The sequence below is a fragment of the Leptonychotes weddellii genome, chromosome 6 (genome assembly GCF_054177405.1).
Source record: "Leptonychotes weddellii isolate Sample4059 chromosome 6, ASM5417740v2, whole genome shotgun sequence".
Classification (NCBI taxonomy): Eukaryota; Metazoa; Chordata; class Mammalia; order Carnivora; family Phocidae; genus Leptonychotes; species Leptonychotes weddellii.
The window spans coordinates 69,390,855-69,409,246 of NC_138374.1; the positions used below are offsets into that span (position 1 = coordinate 69,390,855).

Sequence of the window (18,392 nt, forward strand, 5' to 3'; positions counted from 1 at the left end):
TTGGGGTCCTTAATAATTATGCTGAATCTACTTTGCCTGTATTCTATAAATGGAACAATGAAGCCTGCATAACAGCACATCTGTTTACATCATACTATTTAAGTCAATTACTGACGTACCACCCAGATTAAGATTCCTGCTCATTCACCAGGAATACACCTGGTCACCCAAGAGCTCTGATGAAGATGGACAATGAGATTAATCTTGTTTTCATGTCTGCCAACAAAATATCCATTCTGCAGCCCAAGGAGCAAGGAATAATTTTGATTTTCAAGTCTTACTATTTAAGAAATACATTTTAGGGGTGTCTGGGTGGCTCAGTCAGTTAAGCATCTGACTCTTGATTTCAACTTAGGTCATGATCTCGTGGGTCATGAGATCAAGCCCTGTGTCGGGCTCCAAGCTGGGCATGGAGCCTGCTTAAGCTTCTCTCTATCCCTCTCCCAATGCCCCTCCCCCCACTTGCACTCCCTCTCTCTCTCAAAAAAGAGAAAAAAAGAAATACATTTTACAAGGCTATAGCTTCCATAGATAGTAATTTCCCTGATAGACCTGGGCAAAGTAATTCAAAACCTTCTGAAAAGGATGCCCTATTCCAGATTCCCATGTAGTTCATGGGAAAAAGTCAAAATACCAACATAACAGGGGTTTGGAGGAAGCTGACTGCAACCCTCATGGAGGACTTTGAGGGGTTCAAGACTTCAGGGGAGGAAGTCACTGCAGATGTGGTGGGAAGAGCACGAGAACTAGAACTGGAAGTGGAGCCTGAGGATAGGACTGAACTGCTATAATCTCATGATGATAAAACCTGAACAGATGAGAAGTTGCTTCTTATGGATGAACAAAGAAAGTGGTTTCTTGAAGTGGAATCTGCTTCTGAAGATGCTGTGAAGATTGTTGAAAGGACAAGAAAGGACCCAGACTGTCACATAAACTTGCTGATTAAGCAGCAGCAGGGTTTGATAGGACTGACTCCAATTTTGAAGGAAGTTCTGTGAGTAAAAGGCTGTCAAATGCTACAGAGAAACTGTTCGTGAAAGGAAGCATTGACTGATATGGCAAACTTTGCATTGTTGCCACAAGAGATTGCCCCGGCCACCCAACCTTCAGCAACCACCACCCTGATCAGTTCACGGCCAACAACACTGAGGCAGGACCTTCCACCAGCAAAAAGATTACAGCTCCCTGAAAGCTCAGACAATGATTAGCATATTTTAGCAATAAAGTATTTTTTTTTTTTTAAAGATTTTATTTATTTATTTGACAGAGACAGAGACAGCGAGAGAGGGAACACAAGCAGGGGGAGTGGGAGAGGGAGAAGCAGGCTTCCTGCCGAGCAGGGAGCCCGATGCGGGGCTCGATCCCAGGACCCTGGGATCATGACTTGAGCCGAAGGCAGACGCTTAACGACTGAGCCACCCAGGCGCCCCTTAGCAATAAAGTAGTTTTAAATTAAGGTACGTACTATTTTTTTCTATAGATATAGTGCTAGTGCACACGTAACAGACTACAGTAAGGTGTAAACGTAACTTTCATAAACACCGAGAAACCAAAAAATTCATCTGACTCGCTTTATTGTAACATTTGCTTTATTGTCATGATCTGGAACTGAACCTGCAATATCTCTGAGGTTTGCCTGTATCTGACAAAGAACTATAATCCAGAATATACAAAGTACTCTCAAAACTCATCAGTAAAACCACAAGCCAGTTAGAAAATGGGCAAAAGACAAAAAGAACCACTTCAACAAAGAGCAAAACAAGACAGCAAATATATAGTTGAAAACATTTTAAACACCATTAGGGAAATGCAAATTAAAATTACAGCAAGGGTGGCTCAGTTGGTTAAGCATCTGCCTTCAGCTCAGGTCATGATCCCAGGGTCCTGATACTGAGTCCCGCATTGGGCTCCTTGCTCAACGGGGAGCCTGCTTCTCCCTCTGCCTGCCACTCCTCCTGCTTGTGCTCTCTCTCTGACAAATAAATAAAATCTTAAAAAAAATAAATTAAAAAAAATAAAATGACAGCAAGCTATCACTACATACCTATCAGAATTTTTTTTTAAGATTTTATTTATTTAATTGAGACAGGGGCTGGGGGAGAGAGAAAACACATAAGAAGGAGGTGGAGAGGCAAAGAGAGAGAGAGAAGCAGACTCCCTGCTGAGCAGGGAGCCCGATCTGGGGCTTGATCCCAGGACCCTGAGATCATGACCTGAACCGAAGGCAGATGCTTAACCAACTGAGCCACCCAGGTGCCCCATCAGAATTTTTTAAAGATTTTATTTATTTATTTGAGAGAGAGAGAGCGAGAGAGCAAAGGAGCACAAATGGGGGGGGGGCAGAGGAAGAGGGAGAAGCAGACTCTCCACTGAGCAGGGAGCCTGATGCCAAGACTTGATCCCAGGACCCAGGGATCACAACCTGAGCCAAAGGCAGACACTTAACTAAGCCACCCCTCTCAGAACTGTTAAAACAAAAAATAGTCCTAACACAAACGATGGTAAGGATGCAGAGAAACTAGATGACTTACACATTATTGGTGGGAATACAAAACGGTGCATTCATAGCAGCTTATTTGTAATAGCCAAAAACTGCAAAAACCCCAGATCTATCAATGAATGGTTAAACTATATATATATATATATATATGTATATATATATATATATATATATATATAAATAACACGGAACACTATTCAGGAACAAAAAGGCATGAACCACTTATACAGTAACTTGGATGAATACTCAGGTGTTATGTGTAGGGACAGAAACGAACCCCACAGGTGACATGCGTGTATCTCCATGTAACATGTCTGAACTGACAGTGGCAGAGCACAGAGGAGTAAAGAGGGTACGGTTATAAAAGGGCAACACGAGAGGTCCTTACGATGATGGAACTATACAGTATTTTGACTACAGTAGCAGATAAACACAAGCTACACAAGTGACAAAGTTGTACTGTACTAAATATATACATGCAAACAAATGAAAAGAAGAAAAACTGGAGAAATGTTCCTAAGGCCTGTGATCAACGTCAATATCCTGGATGGGATATTTATACAATAGTTTTGCAAAATGTTACCATTAGTGAAAACTGGGTAAAGTGTTCCCTGGACTTGTATGTATTGTTTCTTAAAACTGCATGTGAATCTACATTCCTCTCATAAAAATTTCAATTTAAAAAAATAGCAAGATGGTAGATGTTCACCTAAGAACTTACTCCAAATAAAAGCATTAAGACAGAAGGCAGCGATTATCAGACAGGATAAGAAAGCAAGAGTCAACTCTATCCTATAGAAAAAATTCACTTTAAATTAAATGACAAATATAGACTAAAGAAAGATGGAATTAGATACAGCATGCAAACACTAATCATAAGCTGAAGTGGTTATATTAATATCAAAAAAAAAGCAGATTTCAGGACAAGGAATTTTGCCAGGAATGAACAGGAAAATTACAGAATGAGAAAGAAGAGCTTCAAGTTGTATGACAAACCGACAATAGAAAAACACAAAGTCACAATTACAGCTAGAAACTTCATACCTGTCTCAGGAATTGATAAAACAACTGAAAGGGAAATTAAGCACAGATACGTATAATTTGCAAAACATTATCAACCAACTGACGTTTTAGAACACCTCACCCAGTGACAGCGGAATACATAATCTTTTCAAGTTCACATGGAACATTCACCAAGAAAAACTTAAGGAAAATCATAAAGATTATATTCTCTGAACACAAACAAGTTAGAAATGAATAGAAAAGTATCTGAAAAAAAATCCCAAATATTTAGAAATCACACAACAGTTTTCTAAATAACCCATGGCAGGGGTGGGTTGAGACACCTTAACGTAAATTAGAAAATATTTTTAACTAAATGAAAATGAACACATAACTTTCCAGAATTTCTAGAGGCTGGAGTGAAATTCAGAACTTTAAAAGTTTATAATTAAAATGAAAATAGTATCGGGCGCCTGGGTGGCTCAGTCGTTAAGCGTCTGCCTTCAGCTCAGGTCATGATCCCAGGGTCCTGGGATCGAGTCCCACATCAGGCTCCCTGCTCGGCAAGAAGCCTGCTTCTCCCTCTCCCATTCCCCCTGCTTGTGTTCCTGCTCTCGCTATTTCTCTCTCTGTCAAATAAATAAATAAAATCTTTAAAAAAAAAAAAATGAAAATAGTATCAAAACCAGTGAAAACCCAGCTTTCATTTTAAGAAGTTAAAAAAAGAACTAACCCCATAGTGAATGCAAACATAAAAATAGTAGCGAAGTGAACATAAGTCAATGAAATAAAAAAAGGACAAATAGAGAAAATCAATGAAACCAAAAGCTCATTCTTTTGAAAAACATAATCAGTGAAACTGATAAATTTCCTCCAAACCAATGAAGAGAAAACAAATTTCATCAATGTAAAAACGAAGGAGGGGTCATCAGTACAGATCATACAGACATCATTCTTTATGAATAATGACACAACCGTCTTTAACGCAGAATCTGCAAATCAAACTCAGCAACATATAAATGATGGACCACAACCAAGTGGATTTTATTCCAGAAATACAAGGTTGTTTAAACATCTAAAAATATGTAAATGTAATTAATCATATCAGAAAAATTTAAAAAGGAATCATGTGATTATTAGATTTTTGTGCTTAAAAGGCCAAATGACAAAAATCAACATTTATTCATAAAACTCTCAGCTGACATGAAACATATGGTAAACGACTCAATGCTGTCCCCTAAGACTGCAAGTAAGGAGAGGATGTCTTTTGTCACCAGTTCTCTTCAGCATTATAGTGAGAATGCAGTAAAGGCAAAAAAAAAAAAAAAAAAAAGAAAAAAAGAAGAAAGAAAGAAAAAAAATGTAAACAGCATAAAGATTGAAAAGAAAGAACCAAGTGCAGGAGACATGATCATATACAATTAGAAAATTTTATGGACTCAAAAAGCTACCAAAATGATGTTTATCAAGGTTACAGGAAACAAGGTCAATACACAAGGATCAACTGTATTGCTATAGATTAACAAAGAACTACTGAAAGTGAAATTATATAAACAATACTACTTATAATGGCATCCAAATCAAGACAGACTTAGGGATAAATCTAACAAAACAATGTCTGTACTCAAGCAATACAAAACGCTGCTGAGAGAAATTAAAGACCTAATTAAATGGTGAGATAGAGCACATTCATGGATCAGAAAAGTCAGTATTAAGATGTCAACTTTTCCCAGACATACAGAATCAATAAAATCCTAAAAGCAATATGAAAGCAGCCTTTGTTTGTTTTTTTTTTTTTTTTAGAAACCGACAAGTTCATTCTAAAATGTATGTGGAAATGCAAAAGACCTGCAAGGGCCTAAACAGTTCTGGACAAGAGAACAAAGTTGAAGAATTGATACAATTTCATTTAAAGACTTATTAACAAAGATATGGGAATAAAGACAATGTAGAGAAGCTAAACAGATCAATGGGACAGGAAAAAGGACCCAAAGGTAGAAACCACTCCCCGACACACACAAAGACAAATAATCAATTGGATGTCTTAAAAGGTGCCAAGGTAATTCAATGGAGAAAAGACAGTCTTTTCAACAAATGGTGCTGAAAAAACGGAATGTTCAAATGGAATAATATAAATTTTGACCCTTAAAACACTATACACAAAAATGTATTCCAAATAGATCATATACCTAACACAGAGCTAAAGCATTTAGAAAACAAGAGGAAAAATTTCTGATACTATTGGGTCTGCAAAGATTTCTTAAAAAAGATTAAAACTGGTAAGCTGGACTTTATCAAAATGAAAAACTTCCACAAATCCACAAACAGGGGGTACAGATTGGGGAAAATATCCAATCAATAAAAAATCTTTATAACTCAAAAATAAGACAAACAACCTACGAAGTGGGCAAACGATTTAAACAGATGCTTCACAAAATAAGATACACAAATGGCCAGTAAGTGAGTGAAAGATGCGTAACATCATTATTTATCAAGGAAATGCAAATGAAAAGCACAGGGAAATGCCACTATGCACATTAAAATGGCTGTATTAAAAAGTAACAATACCAAGTATTGACAAAAATGTGAAATAACTACAACTCTCACACACTGGTGACAGAAATGTAAATGGAACAACCACTTCAGAGAAGTCTGACATTACATATACTAATCCTACAAACTGAAAAACTTTGCTCCTAAGTATTTACCCGAGAGAAATAAAAACATGCCTACATTAAAATGCACATGAAGTTCACTGCAGCTATGTTCATAACAACCAAAAACTGGAAAGAAAATGGATACACTGTAATTAAGCATACAATAAAATATGACTTAATAAAAAACAAAGGAGTTACTGACAGATGCTAAAACATGGATGCATCTCAAAATCATGCTGAATAAAAGACAAGGAAGAGGACATCTTGGATATCTCCATTTATGTGAAATATGATATTTTAAAAAATCAGTCTAACCTAGTTACTGAAAGCAGATCATTGGTTGCCAGGGGCCGTGGTGGGGGGCGAGTCCCAGAAGTGACTGGGAAAGGGGAATGAGAAACCCTTCTGGGTAATGGGTGTTGTCTCTCTAAACTGTAGGAGTCATATGTATGAGTATACTCTTATTAAAACTTGAGTTGGTATATTTAACCATATTTAAATTATTGCCCAGAGTTGATTTTTAAAAATTTGGGAACATTATTATTTTAATAACAAAGCTCTTAAATTTTGAAAATCATGAACAGGAAAATAGACAATATTGTTATAGTCATATATCATGCTTTATTAAAATGCATCAACTAAAGCTAAATATGTCAATATGTATAAATATCAAAACCATGCACCTGAAGACAAAAGCAAGTTGCAAAACATGTGTTCCCACTGATATACAAACAAAACAATGTTAGACACACACAGAGAAATACATGTAAAATATTACTGTAAAAGTAATGAGATGTGAGATCAATATTAACGAAATTTAGAAAAGTGCTGAAGTTGGTAGAAGTTATAGGATATGGAATGGATTTGAGGATGGTATGCAGATACCTCAACTATTCTCGTACATTACTTCCAACCTGCATCAGACACAGCAATGGTTATGATATTCCTCATAACTGGACACACCCCCTGGAAAGGTGGGCTATCACTGGGTCAATAGGCCTGAATTCAAGAAAGTTGAGCTATGATGAGCTTCCTGGAAATTTCAGCTGGGACACGAAGGTCATATGCCCTACAGTAGTCTACTTTCATTAACACACTCAATGTTTCTTCTGGTTCCTGAACCTAAGAAGAGGAAGCAGATACGTCCTCCAGACTGTCCCTGGCTGCTGGCAGTGTACATTCTGGTATGAGTCTAGTCCATGGGGAGAACCCCTCGAGTAGACCCCAGGATGAACCAGACCATCAAGCATTCTTCGCAGAGGTAAGAGCATAGTTTGGGGACAGACTAATCAAAAACCCATGATGGCTCATGCTAGGGAGGGCCACGGGGTGACATGTGTTTCTCCCAAAGTGAAATCAGAGTCTGAGAAGATTATTCAGTTTATTTGTTCTTTTCAAAAAGCTTTGCATTCCAGTTAATGTTTTTAAAAATGTCTATCTTCAGCTTTATTTCTATTAAAAAATTTGAGATTAGAGAAAAACATAACTTTAAGAATAATATATCTAAAGGACAATTTCTGTCCATATTTCCTAAAGACATACTTCCTTCAATAAAATCTTCACATATAATAAAGTCTGAATTTTGTTAAAGTCTGCACATTCAAAACATCTTTATGACTTCCTCCAATATCAATTGTCTTGCTGAACAAAATGGCATTTCTTGATAAAGGCTCAACCATATTTGCTGCATTCTTTGGGTATCTTCCCTATTATTTCCCTGACATACATTGAGTACAACTTGTGTAAGAAGGTCTCAAAAAAATACAAGATGTTGACACTTTTTCCCAAGTGTGGTCTGATTGTTATTTATGGCCAAATTCTGGAAGAACATTTTCACTCATCTGTTTGATTGACAGGATTATCTCCTATGTAAGTTCTTTAATAAGCTCTACTTCATAATAAAAATAATTCCCCATATTTCCTACATGCATTAACAGGGTTTCTTCTACAGTCACTTTTAGTTGTCTTACTTACAAGAGATTTTTAAACATTCACCAAATTCAGAGTATTTTCCACTATGAGTATTCTCGTTTACTTTGGAAGATGACTTATGGTAAAAGATTTGCCATTCTGCACATTCATAGGAGTCATGTCTTTTGTGAATTTTCTGTGGTATTTTGAGGCATGAATCACAAGAGAAAGGTTTCTCTCACTGCTATATTTACAAATTTTCTTCCCCTGTGTGTAACCTTGGATGTACTGTGATAACTGATTTCTTGGAGGTTTTCTCACTCTCAATACATTCATAGGGCTTCTCTCTTATGTGTCTTCTCTGATGTACTTTGAGGCCTGAGTTACAACTGAAGGTTTTCCCACAATGATTACATTTATAGGGTTTCTCTCCTGTGTGTGTTCTCTGATGCTTAGTGAGATCTGACTTATGATAGAAAGACTTTCCACATTCGTTACACTTGTAAGGTTTCTCCCCTGTGTGTATTCTCTGATGTACGGTGAGAATGGATTTCTCAGAAAATGACTTCCCACACTCATTACATTCATAGGGCTTCTCACCTGTGTGAGTTCTCTGATGTGATCTGAGGACTGAACTGCAAGTGAAGGTTTTCCCACACTGATTACAGTGATATGATTTTTCCCCTCTGTGTGTTCGTTTATGTATTGTATAATCTGACTTATGGCAAAAGGTCTTCCCACATTTTTTACACACATAGGGTTTCTCTCCTGTATGAGTTCGCTGGTGTACTGTAAGGTATGAATTCCTAGAGAAGAATTTCCCACATTCCTTACATTCATAAGGTTTCTCACCTGTGTGAGTTCTGTGGTGTTTAGTGAGGTCTGATTTATTGTAGAAGGTTTTTCCACATTCATTACACTTATAAGGTTTTTCCCCTGTGTGGATCCTCTGATGTACTGTGAGGACTGATTTCTCAGAGAAGGATTTCCCACACTCACTACATTCATATGGTTTCTCCTTTGTGTGAGTTCTCTGATGTACTTTTAGACCTGAGTTGCGACTAAAGGTTTTCCCGCACTGATTACATCCATAGGGTTTTCGCCCTATGTGAGTTTTCTCATGTTTAGTGACATCTGACTTGTGACAAAAGGTTTTTCCGCATATCTCACATTCATAGGGCTTCTCCCCTGTGTGAGTTCTCAGATGTACTGTAAGGTAGGAGTTTCTAGAGAAGAATTTTCCACATTGATTACACTCATAGGGTTTCTCACCTGTGTGTGTTTTCTGATGTATTGTGAGGACTGAGTTGCTTATGAAGGTTTTTCCACACTGATTACATTCATAGGGCTTCTCCCCTGTGTGAATTCTCTGGTGTACTGTGAGATAGGACTTATGGTAGAAGCTTTTTCTACATTCCTTACATTCATAGGGTTTCTCTCCTGTGTGAGTTCTCTGATGAATTATGAGGTGTGAACTTCTAGAGAAGCATTTCCCACACTCCTTACATTCATATGGTTTTTCTCCTGTGTGGATTCGCTGATGTAAAGTGAGGAGAGATTTCCGAGAGAAGCACTTCCCACATTCCTTACATTCATAGAGTTTCTCTCTTGTATGTATTTTCTGATGTTTGGTGAGTTTTGACTTTTTGCAGAATGCTTTTCCACATTTATTACATTCACAGACTTTGTCTCCTATGTATGTTCTCTGAGTTACATTAAGAACTGACTTCTCCCGGAAAGGTTCTCCCAAGTTGTTATATTCAAATATTCTCTCTCCTGTGTCAGGAAAGTCTGATCTCCCATTGAAATTATCCACTCTTTCAATATACTCATAACCTTTCACCTCTAAATGAACTCTGTGTTCCAAGAGAGATGACTTCTCAAAAGTTTTAGCATATTCATGAAACTCATAAGGATTTTCTGTTCTTTGTGCCATCTTATGGACCATGAGGGCTGAATCATTACAGAAAGTTTTATCAGATTCATTATGTTCACAAGGACTCTGTCCTACGTGAGCTTGGTTATATGGGATGACAACTGCCTTCTCATGGAAAGCTTTCCCACATTCCTTGTATTCCTTATCGTTTTGAATAAAGGATTGCTCTGTATTTTTAATTCTCTGATATGGGATGAAATCTTCATTATGACTGAGATATTTTCCATTTTGAATGAATTCACAAGGTTTCTCTCCCATTTGAGTTTGTTCATGGTTAATATGAAGGAGCAATTTCCCATATGTATTGAGATCAATAGGCTTCTTACTTAAATAGTTTTTCTTATTAATAATTAATTCTGAAATACATTTCAAATTCATACCACATGAGTCATACCTACAGGGTATTTTTATGGAAGGAACTGTGTCTGTGCTGAAATTAAAAATGCTTCCTAATACATTACCTCTGTGCATAGTCAGTGTTTTGTTGTTGATAAATGGAGGCTGGCAGAAATGTCTGTCCTGGGTTTCTTGATTCTTTTCTAGTTGGTTATCAACTTTGCAGACTTCTAGAAATGAGATAAACAAACAAACCATAAGCCATGAATCATATCATAATTATGATGAAATTACACTTAAAACAAATGCCCTTTTACATCACTGACTTGGTTTTGTGAAATAAGAGTGATCCAAATAGTCATATTGCCCCATCCTTTTGGATTAAAAAAAATAAAACCTGACAGGGTGGAAAAGGGGGATAGAAACTTAGAACACACACATCTACATTTGGCAATTTTCAAAGACATATTTCAAGACTTAATATATACATTAGAAATAAATAAAAAGCACGGTGAAGAAAATAGACTTGGAAAAAAAATGGCTCATCTAGGAAGGGGAAATGCAGAAAACTAGAGAGGCCATGAAACTTAGTAGATAAGAGTGCCCTAAAGAAATAGAGGAACAATTTAGGGCGCCTGGGTGGCTCAGTTGGTTAAGCGACTGCCTTCGGCTCATGTCGTGATCCTGGAGTCCCGGGATCGAGTCCCGCATCAGGCTCCCTGCTCGGCGGGGAGTCTGCTTCTCCCTCTCCCGCTCCCCCCTCTTGTGCTCTCTCTCTCTCTCACTCTCTCTCTCAAATAAATAAATAAAATCTTTAAAAAAAAAGAAAGAAAGAAATAGAGAAACAATTTGATATTTTGAAGGATCAGACTTTACATAATTTTCCTCATACTTACATTAGTGCAGCTAAATTCTCTCTAAACTTTACAAGTTTACAGTTTCATTCTCCTTTTAAAATTACTTCTGTTTTGTTATATGTTAATTTAGTATACTGTTAATATCAAATTAAATTTCTGAAAGCACTGATTTCTTTGTGCTTGTGAATAGAGTCCTGTAATGTGGTTTCTAATTTTCCCTCTACTCATGTTACTTATAAAAAATACAAATGTCTACCAGGAAAAGTAAAATCAAAAAGATGAGAACAAGACTGAAAGATGACCAAACCCAACAGTGGTTTTAGTTGTGGTATAGTCAAACTTATTTTGTCAGATATGCTACCACCAGATGCTAATTTTTCCCCACTGTAAACTTGCTCTGACATTATATTAATAATTTTTTTCTTTTACACCCAGATTTCTACATTTCGTGGGTTGATTTATAACCATGGAAGACCTGACCTAAAACATTCAATGATATATTTATTTACCCTAAGAATTCTCAGCTATACTTCAAGTTACCTTCTTGCTCAGTACATACAACGTAACAATGATGACCCTATTTAAAAACCTATTCAGGGCGCCTGGGTGACTCAGTCATTAAGCGGCTGCCTTCAGCTCAGGTCATAATCCCAAGGTCCTGGGATCGAGTCCCGCATCAGACTCCCTGCTTGGTGGGAAGCCTGCTTCTCCCTCTCCCACTCCCCTTGCTTGTGTTCCTGCTCTCGCTATCTCTGTGTCAAGTAAATAAAATCTTTAAAAAAAACAAAAACAAAACCTATTCAAAGCCCATTGTCTCCAAGCACCATCAGGAGCAAACACACTGCAGTTATAATTTCGGGGGTGGGGGGGAATTTGTCCCCAACCACATACATGTTAGATACTCAAGTGATCACTTCACTAGTCCATAATAAATGTCTTCTTTCTAGGAATGCCAGACTATTAACTTGCCAAAAATCATTCAAGTTCAACCAAGGCTTTTCACTCAGCTGGTTTACATTCCCATTTTGGATTTGCTCAGAACTTCACTCTTTAGGAAAATGACACTGTCTCATAATAAGTCTTCACAAACATCTCTACCATTTCGAGTCCTACTTACATTGAAATTTAAAATTTATCACATTCTATACATCTCATTCTATCAGAATGTTGGATTATACCCCCTTTAAACATAAACATACCCTGTTAACTGCTGAAATTTGAAATACTCAGTAGTCTTTTTTCTTTTCCCAACTACAACCTATGGTGTCAGAAGTATTTATATCTGATTTCCTCTGAATACATCTGAGTGGACATGAAAGTAATGGTCTTTAACAAGTGGTGTGCTTTTTCAAAACAAAGTTCAAGTTTTCTACAAATCTGTAATTTTGAACAAGAATCTACAGGTTTGGGGCACCTGGGTGGCTGAGTCGTTAATGTCTGCCTTTGGCTCAGGTCATGATCCCAGGGTCCTGGGATCGAGCCCCACATTGGGCTTCCTGCTGGGCAGGAGGCCTGCTTCTCCCTCTCCCTCCACCCACTGCTACCCCTGCTTGTGCTCTCTGTCAAATAAATAAATAAAATCTTTAAAAAAAAAAAAAAAGAATCTACAGGTTTATAACCCAACATGTGCATTTAGAAATTAATTCCTTGTAGTATTTTCTGACTATAAAGGTTCTCGCACTCATCAAGAGGCACAGTTAATGAATTAAGTAATGATCCAATATCCATTATATGTTATATGACAAAATAAGATATGCTCTCTTTGAAGAAATTATAATCCAGTAATAGCTTCTTCATTCAACATCCATACACTATCAGGAATCAGATTCCACACTAGGTAATGTAAATCAAAGCAAGGAAGGAACATTTTACAAAAGCTGTGGAAAGCTGAGCTTAAATTTAAAAACGTGCTTAAAAACAATGACAACGCTATTAAAATAGGAAAAGTTAACAGGGAAAGTAACCATTACCATGAGCCAAGCACTGTTCCATGTACTTATCATGTATTAATTCACAAGAATCCCCAAGTATGTTAGGAATGAAATGTGGACTTGTATGGCAGGAAAGCATTATCTGTGGGTAATCCTAGGAATAAGGATTAAATGGGAGTTTAGCACCAGTTCTGTGCCACAGAGATGAGATGTAGTCATATTTAAGGGTCACTGGAACACCTGAGTGGCTCAGTTGGTTAAGTGTTCGACTCCTGGGATTCAGCTCAGGTTGTGATCTCAGGGTTGTGAGACTGAGCCCTGCTTAGGACTCCATGCTTAGCACAGAGTCTGCTTGAGATTCTCTCTCTCCCTCTTCTGCTGCACCACCCCACTCATGTGTGTTTGCTCTTAATAAATAAATAAATCTTTTAAAAAAAGGTAAAAAAATATTAAGGGTCATTAAATGAGAAAAACATAAATTTGCTATATTACGTATTGGGGAAAATACAACTCAAGATATTAACATGATAAATTAGATGCTTTGTGGGGCAAAGTGTAATTGCATTTAGGAATTAGAACAAAGAGTAAAACAGAATGCCCAAGTGCTTTGGGTGGTATCAGTGCAAAGTGAGAATATAAAAAGAATTTTTTAAAGTTTACAAAAATATAACAATAGTGACCTAACACTAGTAAGAAAGGAAAACAGAAAAATAAAATGATACTAAGTTACAAGAGAAGACTCATAGAAGGTAACAAATGAAGCAGGGAAAATTTATGATTTGTGAATGCTAATTGTGATATTACTTCTTGCCACATTGAAGGGATCAGGATATCCTGTATATTCTGTATATGGGCAGGTATAGAACACTGAATGTCAAGTGGGTAAAAGATGCTAAAAATATAATATGTAGTTAGCAGAATAAATGAAAACCTATTATCTTAGCTATAGCAAGGTATTATTATATTTTGAAGATCCAATTTGACAATTTGTACTTTAACAGGTAAATGTAGTCTGTTTCCATTTATGATTACTGAAAAAAATTCAAGTCGTCTCTCACATTTCACTTGGTACTTTATATTTGTCACAATTTACTATTGATTCTATTGTACTTTTCTTCCTTCTTTTTGAAATAATTTCGTATCTTTTCCATTTTTTCTTCTTTACAACTTTAGAAGTTATACACACCTGTTTCTCAGCTTTAGGTGGCTATCCATCACATCATACCATGAATATTTAACCTAAAATCTGGAGTAATTCAGTATCTTAAACCTCTTTTCCTGAAGAACAGAAGCATCAAACTCAATTTGATCACCTCTCACCTCATTTATATGCAGTTATTGCTTTGTGTACATGTTTTTTTAGCTATACACATTAATATCATGTCACTTTATATACCTATTGTTCAGATTTACCTCTATGTTTTGTCATCTCTTACCACTTACCACTCCTTCTCTAATCTCAAGCATTCTTTTGGGTTTCATTTTCTCTTTTCCTGTAGTATTTCCATTAGAATTTTACAATGAAATTACATAATTAAAGGTACAGCTTCTATAATTTATTTCATTATCAACCCAAATTTCATGATCCACTCTGACACGAACTCTCCTGTTGACTAAACCCTGGTTAGTGTCCTCTGAGCCCTATTCTCAACTAGGCCTTGACTAGGTCTTCCAGGTCTATTGGGGCTGGGCTCAGTTTTAGCAAGAATCTTTTAAGTCGGTCTAGTGACAATCCCCTCACCCTTGATATCTGATCAAGTTCCTTATACCCTGCCCCTGATGTATTAGTGCCTGGTCTGCATTCAGCAAGAATCCCCCTACAGAGGCGCCTGGGTGGCTCAGTTGGTTGGGCGACTGCCTCCGGCTCAGGTCATGATCCTGGAGTCCCGGGATCGAATCCCACATCAGGCTCCCTGCTCGGCAGGGAGTCTGCTTCCCCTCTGACCCTCCCCCCTCTCATGCTCTCTTTCTCTCTCTCTCTCATTCTCTCTCTCTCAAATAAAATCTTTAAAAAAAAAAAAAAGAATCCCCCTACAGTTGATATTTCTCTTAGTAATCTTCTATCCAGTGATTCCCCCGACTCTGTAAGTCCCCAGCTGTCTTAGCAGTATTTGGAGTTGAGTTCAGCTTTACTGAAACTTATCACCTCCTATTCCAACAGCTACTGAATAAAATCTTTATCTATCACTGTTAGCTGGTGGTTGGCTTTATTTCTCATTGAACAGCATGAGCTCAGTCGACTACTGGAAGAGAAATATGAGTAAAGAGATAAACCCTCTGTGACACAGGCTTGGATGGGCAGCCCAAAGCTGAAAATGGAGCACAGACACTGAGGAAATTCTCCTGACATGAAAGACCCAAGAACTAGGGAACAGTATCAAATACAGCCACACATAAGTAACTGGAGTCCCAAGAAAAAATAAAGGATGAACTACATCAAACCACACATTCAGGAAACTGAGAAAACAACAAGAAAAATACCCAGGAAACCCCTCCAAAACAAATCAAAGGTAAACCTGCAAACATCAGAATTGAGAAAACCAAAGATGAAAAGAAAATCTTGAAGGCAATAAGAGAAAACAGAATATAAATACAGAACAAAGATTTAAAAATCAGAGGAGGAAGTAAGTATGTAACCCAGAAGACAGTGAAGTGAATCAAGTATGGACAGAAAAGAGCGTCGATCCAGATTTCTGTAACTAGAGAAAACATCCTGCACAAATGAAGACCTGTAGGCAGAAAGAGCTGCTGCCTTGTGGGGTTTTAAGCAAAATACCACATAGAAAGGGAGGGAGAAACATAAGTGTATTGTTATAACATTGCACAGCCTCATATAAAATAGTATGATGTCGTTTGAAATCAGACTGATAAATTGAAGATATCGTATTCCATAGGGCAACCACTTAAGTGGTTACAGTATTCCCATTAAAAAATAAGAGGTTTCCACATTAGTTAAAAAAGATGCAACCATATGTTATCTATAGGAAATCCACTCTAAATATAAATAGATTAAAAGTAAAAAGATGGCAAAAGATGTACCATGTAGACATTACAAAAAAGCTGAAGGGACTATTTATGCTTTTCTTTTTTTGCCTCCAGGATTTCTGACTATAAACTGTAGGTTCCCATGACTAGCCATCCCACCTCAGATTTGATAATTCACTAGAACAGCTCAGAAAACCCAGAAAAACAATTTACTTATATATTACTAGTTTATTATAAAGGATTCAACTCTGGAACAGCCAAATAGAAGAGATATATAGGCAAAGTTTGGGGATGTGTGTGGTGTGTGGAACTCCCATGCCCTCTCTCGGGCACACCACTCAAAGCTCCCCTCACTCTATTGTTTAGAGGCTCTTATGGAGGTTTCACTACCTAGGCTTGATTGATTAAATCACTGGCCACTGCTGGTGGCCACCCCCAGGACTTAAGTGATCTAGCAGCCCCCAGCCACCAGTTACCTCAGTATACAAAAGACACTCTTTTCACACCAGAGAATCCAAGGGTTTTAGGAACTGTGTGCCAGGAATCACGAGCAGAGATTTAAAAAAAAAAAAAAAATTTTTTTTTTTTTTGCTATATTATTGTCTCTGTCACTACTAAAAACTGCAATGGACCCCCATTTTTTTAAACGAAATTCAAATTTTGCAGCATGGCCTAGAACTTCAAGATCAAGCTTATGCTGATGTGTCCAACTTTATTTCATGCCGTCGCTCACTGTGCTTGCCATGCTAGAAACACACTAGCCATCTTGCTATTGATTGAATGAGTCTAGTATGTTCCTGCCCAGGGCATTCCTGCCTCTCTCAGGAATGCTCTTCTCACAGATCTTTGCTGTCAAGATTTTTCATATAATTTAGGTTCTTTTCAAATATAATCTTGAAGAGGCTCCCTTGGCCACTTGGCTGAAACAGTCCACTTATCCCCCATCACATCATCTCATTTTCTTGTCTTTAAAACCCTTCATAGCATTCAGCATGACCTGAAATTATAAGATTAATTTATTTGCATCCTTTCTTCCTCTGTGGTCCTTACCTCTACATCTCCCTCCTGAATCTAAGCTCCACAAAAGCAGAGTGCTTGACTTTCTTATTCATTGACTTACCCCAAGGTTTTAGGAGGGCATCAGTTAAATGTTGGTTAAAAGTATAAACATCCCGAATGCCTATTTTTAGCAAGGCACTCTGTATTTATATCTTGCCTCATCTGATGCTCACAAATATTGTGACAAAGGTCTTATTATCTAAATTTACAATGAGGAAACAGGCTCATAGAAGTTAAGTGACTTGTCTAAGCCAATAAATGGTTTAGCTAGGATCTGTGGACTAGCTGTACTAATATCAAAGTAGGCTTCAGAACAAAAAAGTTCTACTAGAAATAGAGACATCATCATAAAGGAGTCAATTCATCAAGAGAACATAAAGATCCTAATATTTATACACTTAATAGTTCTTTAAATTGATAAAGCAAAAACCAACAGAACCGAAAGGAGAAATAACCACAAAATTATAGCTGCAGACTTCAACACGCCTCTCATTGTTTCACTGACAAAGCTTTTGGGGATATTTTCCCATTAGCCCTGTGACTTTCAGTACACTATTTTATATGGAGCAGTGATTTTTTTGTTTTTTAGGAATACACACATCATGTTATAACAGAATTCACTCTATTTGTATTCCTTCTTTCCTCTCCATTTGTTGTTGGCTTCCTTTTACCTATATAGATATACAGCCTTTCCGTGTTGCCCAGATTTACAACTGGTACACTCTCTTCTGTCATGTGGCTCCCACATTTGCTTTAAAATTAGTTCTTTGGGGGCGCCAGGGTGGCACAGTCGGTTGACTGTCTGACTTTTGGTTTCGGCTCTGGTCGTGAGATCAAGCCCTTCGTCGGGCTCCATGCTCAGTGCGGGGTCTGCTTGTTTCTCTCTCCCTCTCCCCACCATGCTCACTCTCTCTTTCTCAGGTAAATCTTTAAAAAAAATTAAAAAACAAAATTAGTTCTTCAGTTAAATTCAGAGCCCACTACCAGCCTTTTTACCATCCTTTTTTTATGTCATTCCTTGGTTACCTGATATTCATTCTTTAGAGGCTTCTAGGAACAAAGATCCTAGAGTTCCTGTCTATTCAGAAAAGATTTGCTCTTTGTTAAAGAATATCTTCTTGGGCGCCTGGGTGGCTCAGTTGGTTAAGCGACTGCCTTCGGCTCAGGTCATGATCCCGGAGTCCTGGGATCGAGTCCCACATCGGGCTCCCGGCTCAG

General features: G+C 37.5%; 2 protein-coding genes across 3 annotated transcripts in view; both read right to left on the reverse strand.

The window, feature by feature from the left end:
* Positions 1–18,392, reverse strand: part of LOC102748366 (uncharacterized) — an 83,226-nt gene that overhangs the window by 59,816 nt on the left and 5,018 nt on the right. The window lies entirely within an intron of this gene.
* Positions 4,792–10,958, reverse strand: LOC115942222 (uncharacterized). Its single transcript, XM_081824356.1, has one exon. The coding sequence runs from the start codon at positions 10,598–10,600 to the stop codon at positions 8,321–8,323; it is 2,280 nt and encodes a 759-aa protein (XP_081680482.1). The 5' UTR covers positions 10,601–10,958; the 3' UTR covers positions 4,792–8,320.

Bases quoted from the DNA above. Each gene is read 5' to 3' on its own strand.
- LOC115942222 (XM_081824356.1), bottom strand. From the start codon at position 10,600: ATGGTTTGTTTGTTTATCTCATTTCTAGAAGTCTGCAAAGTTGATAAC.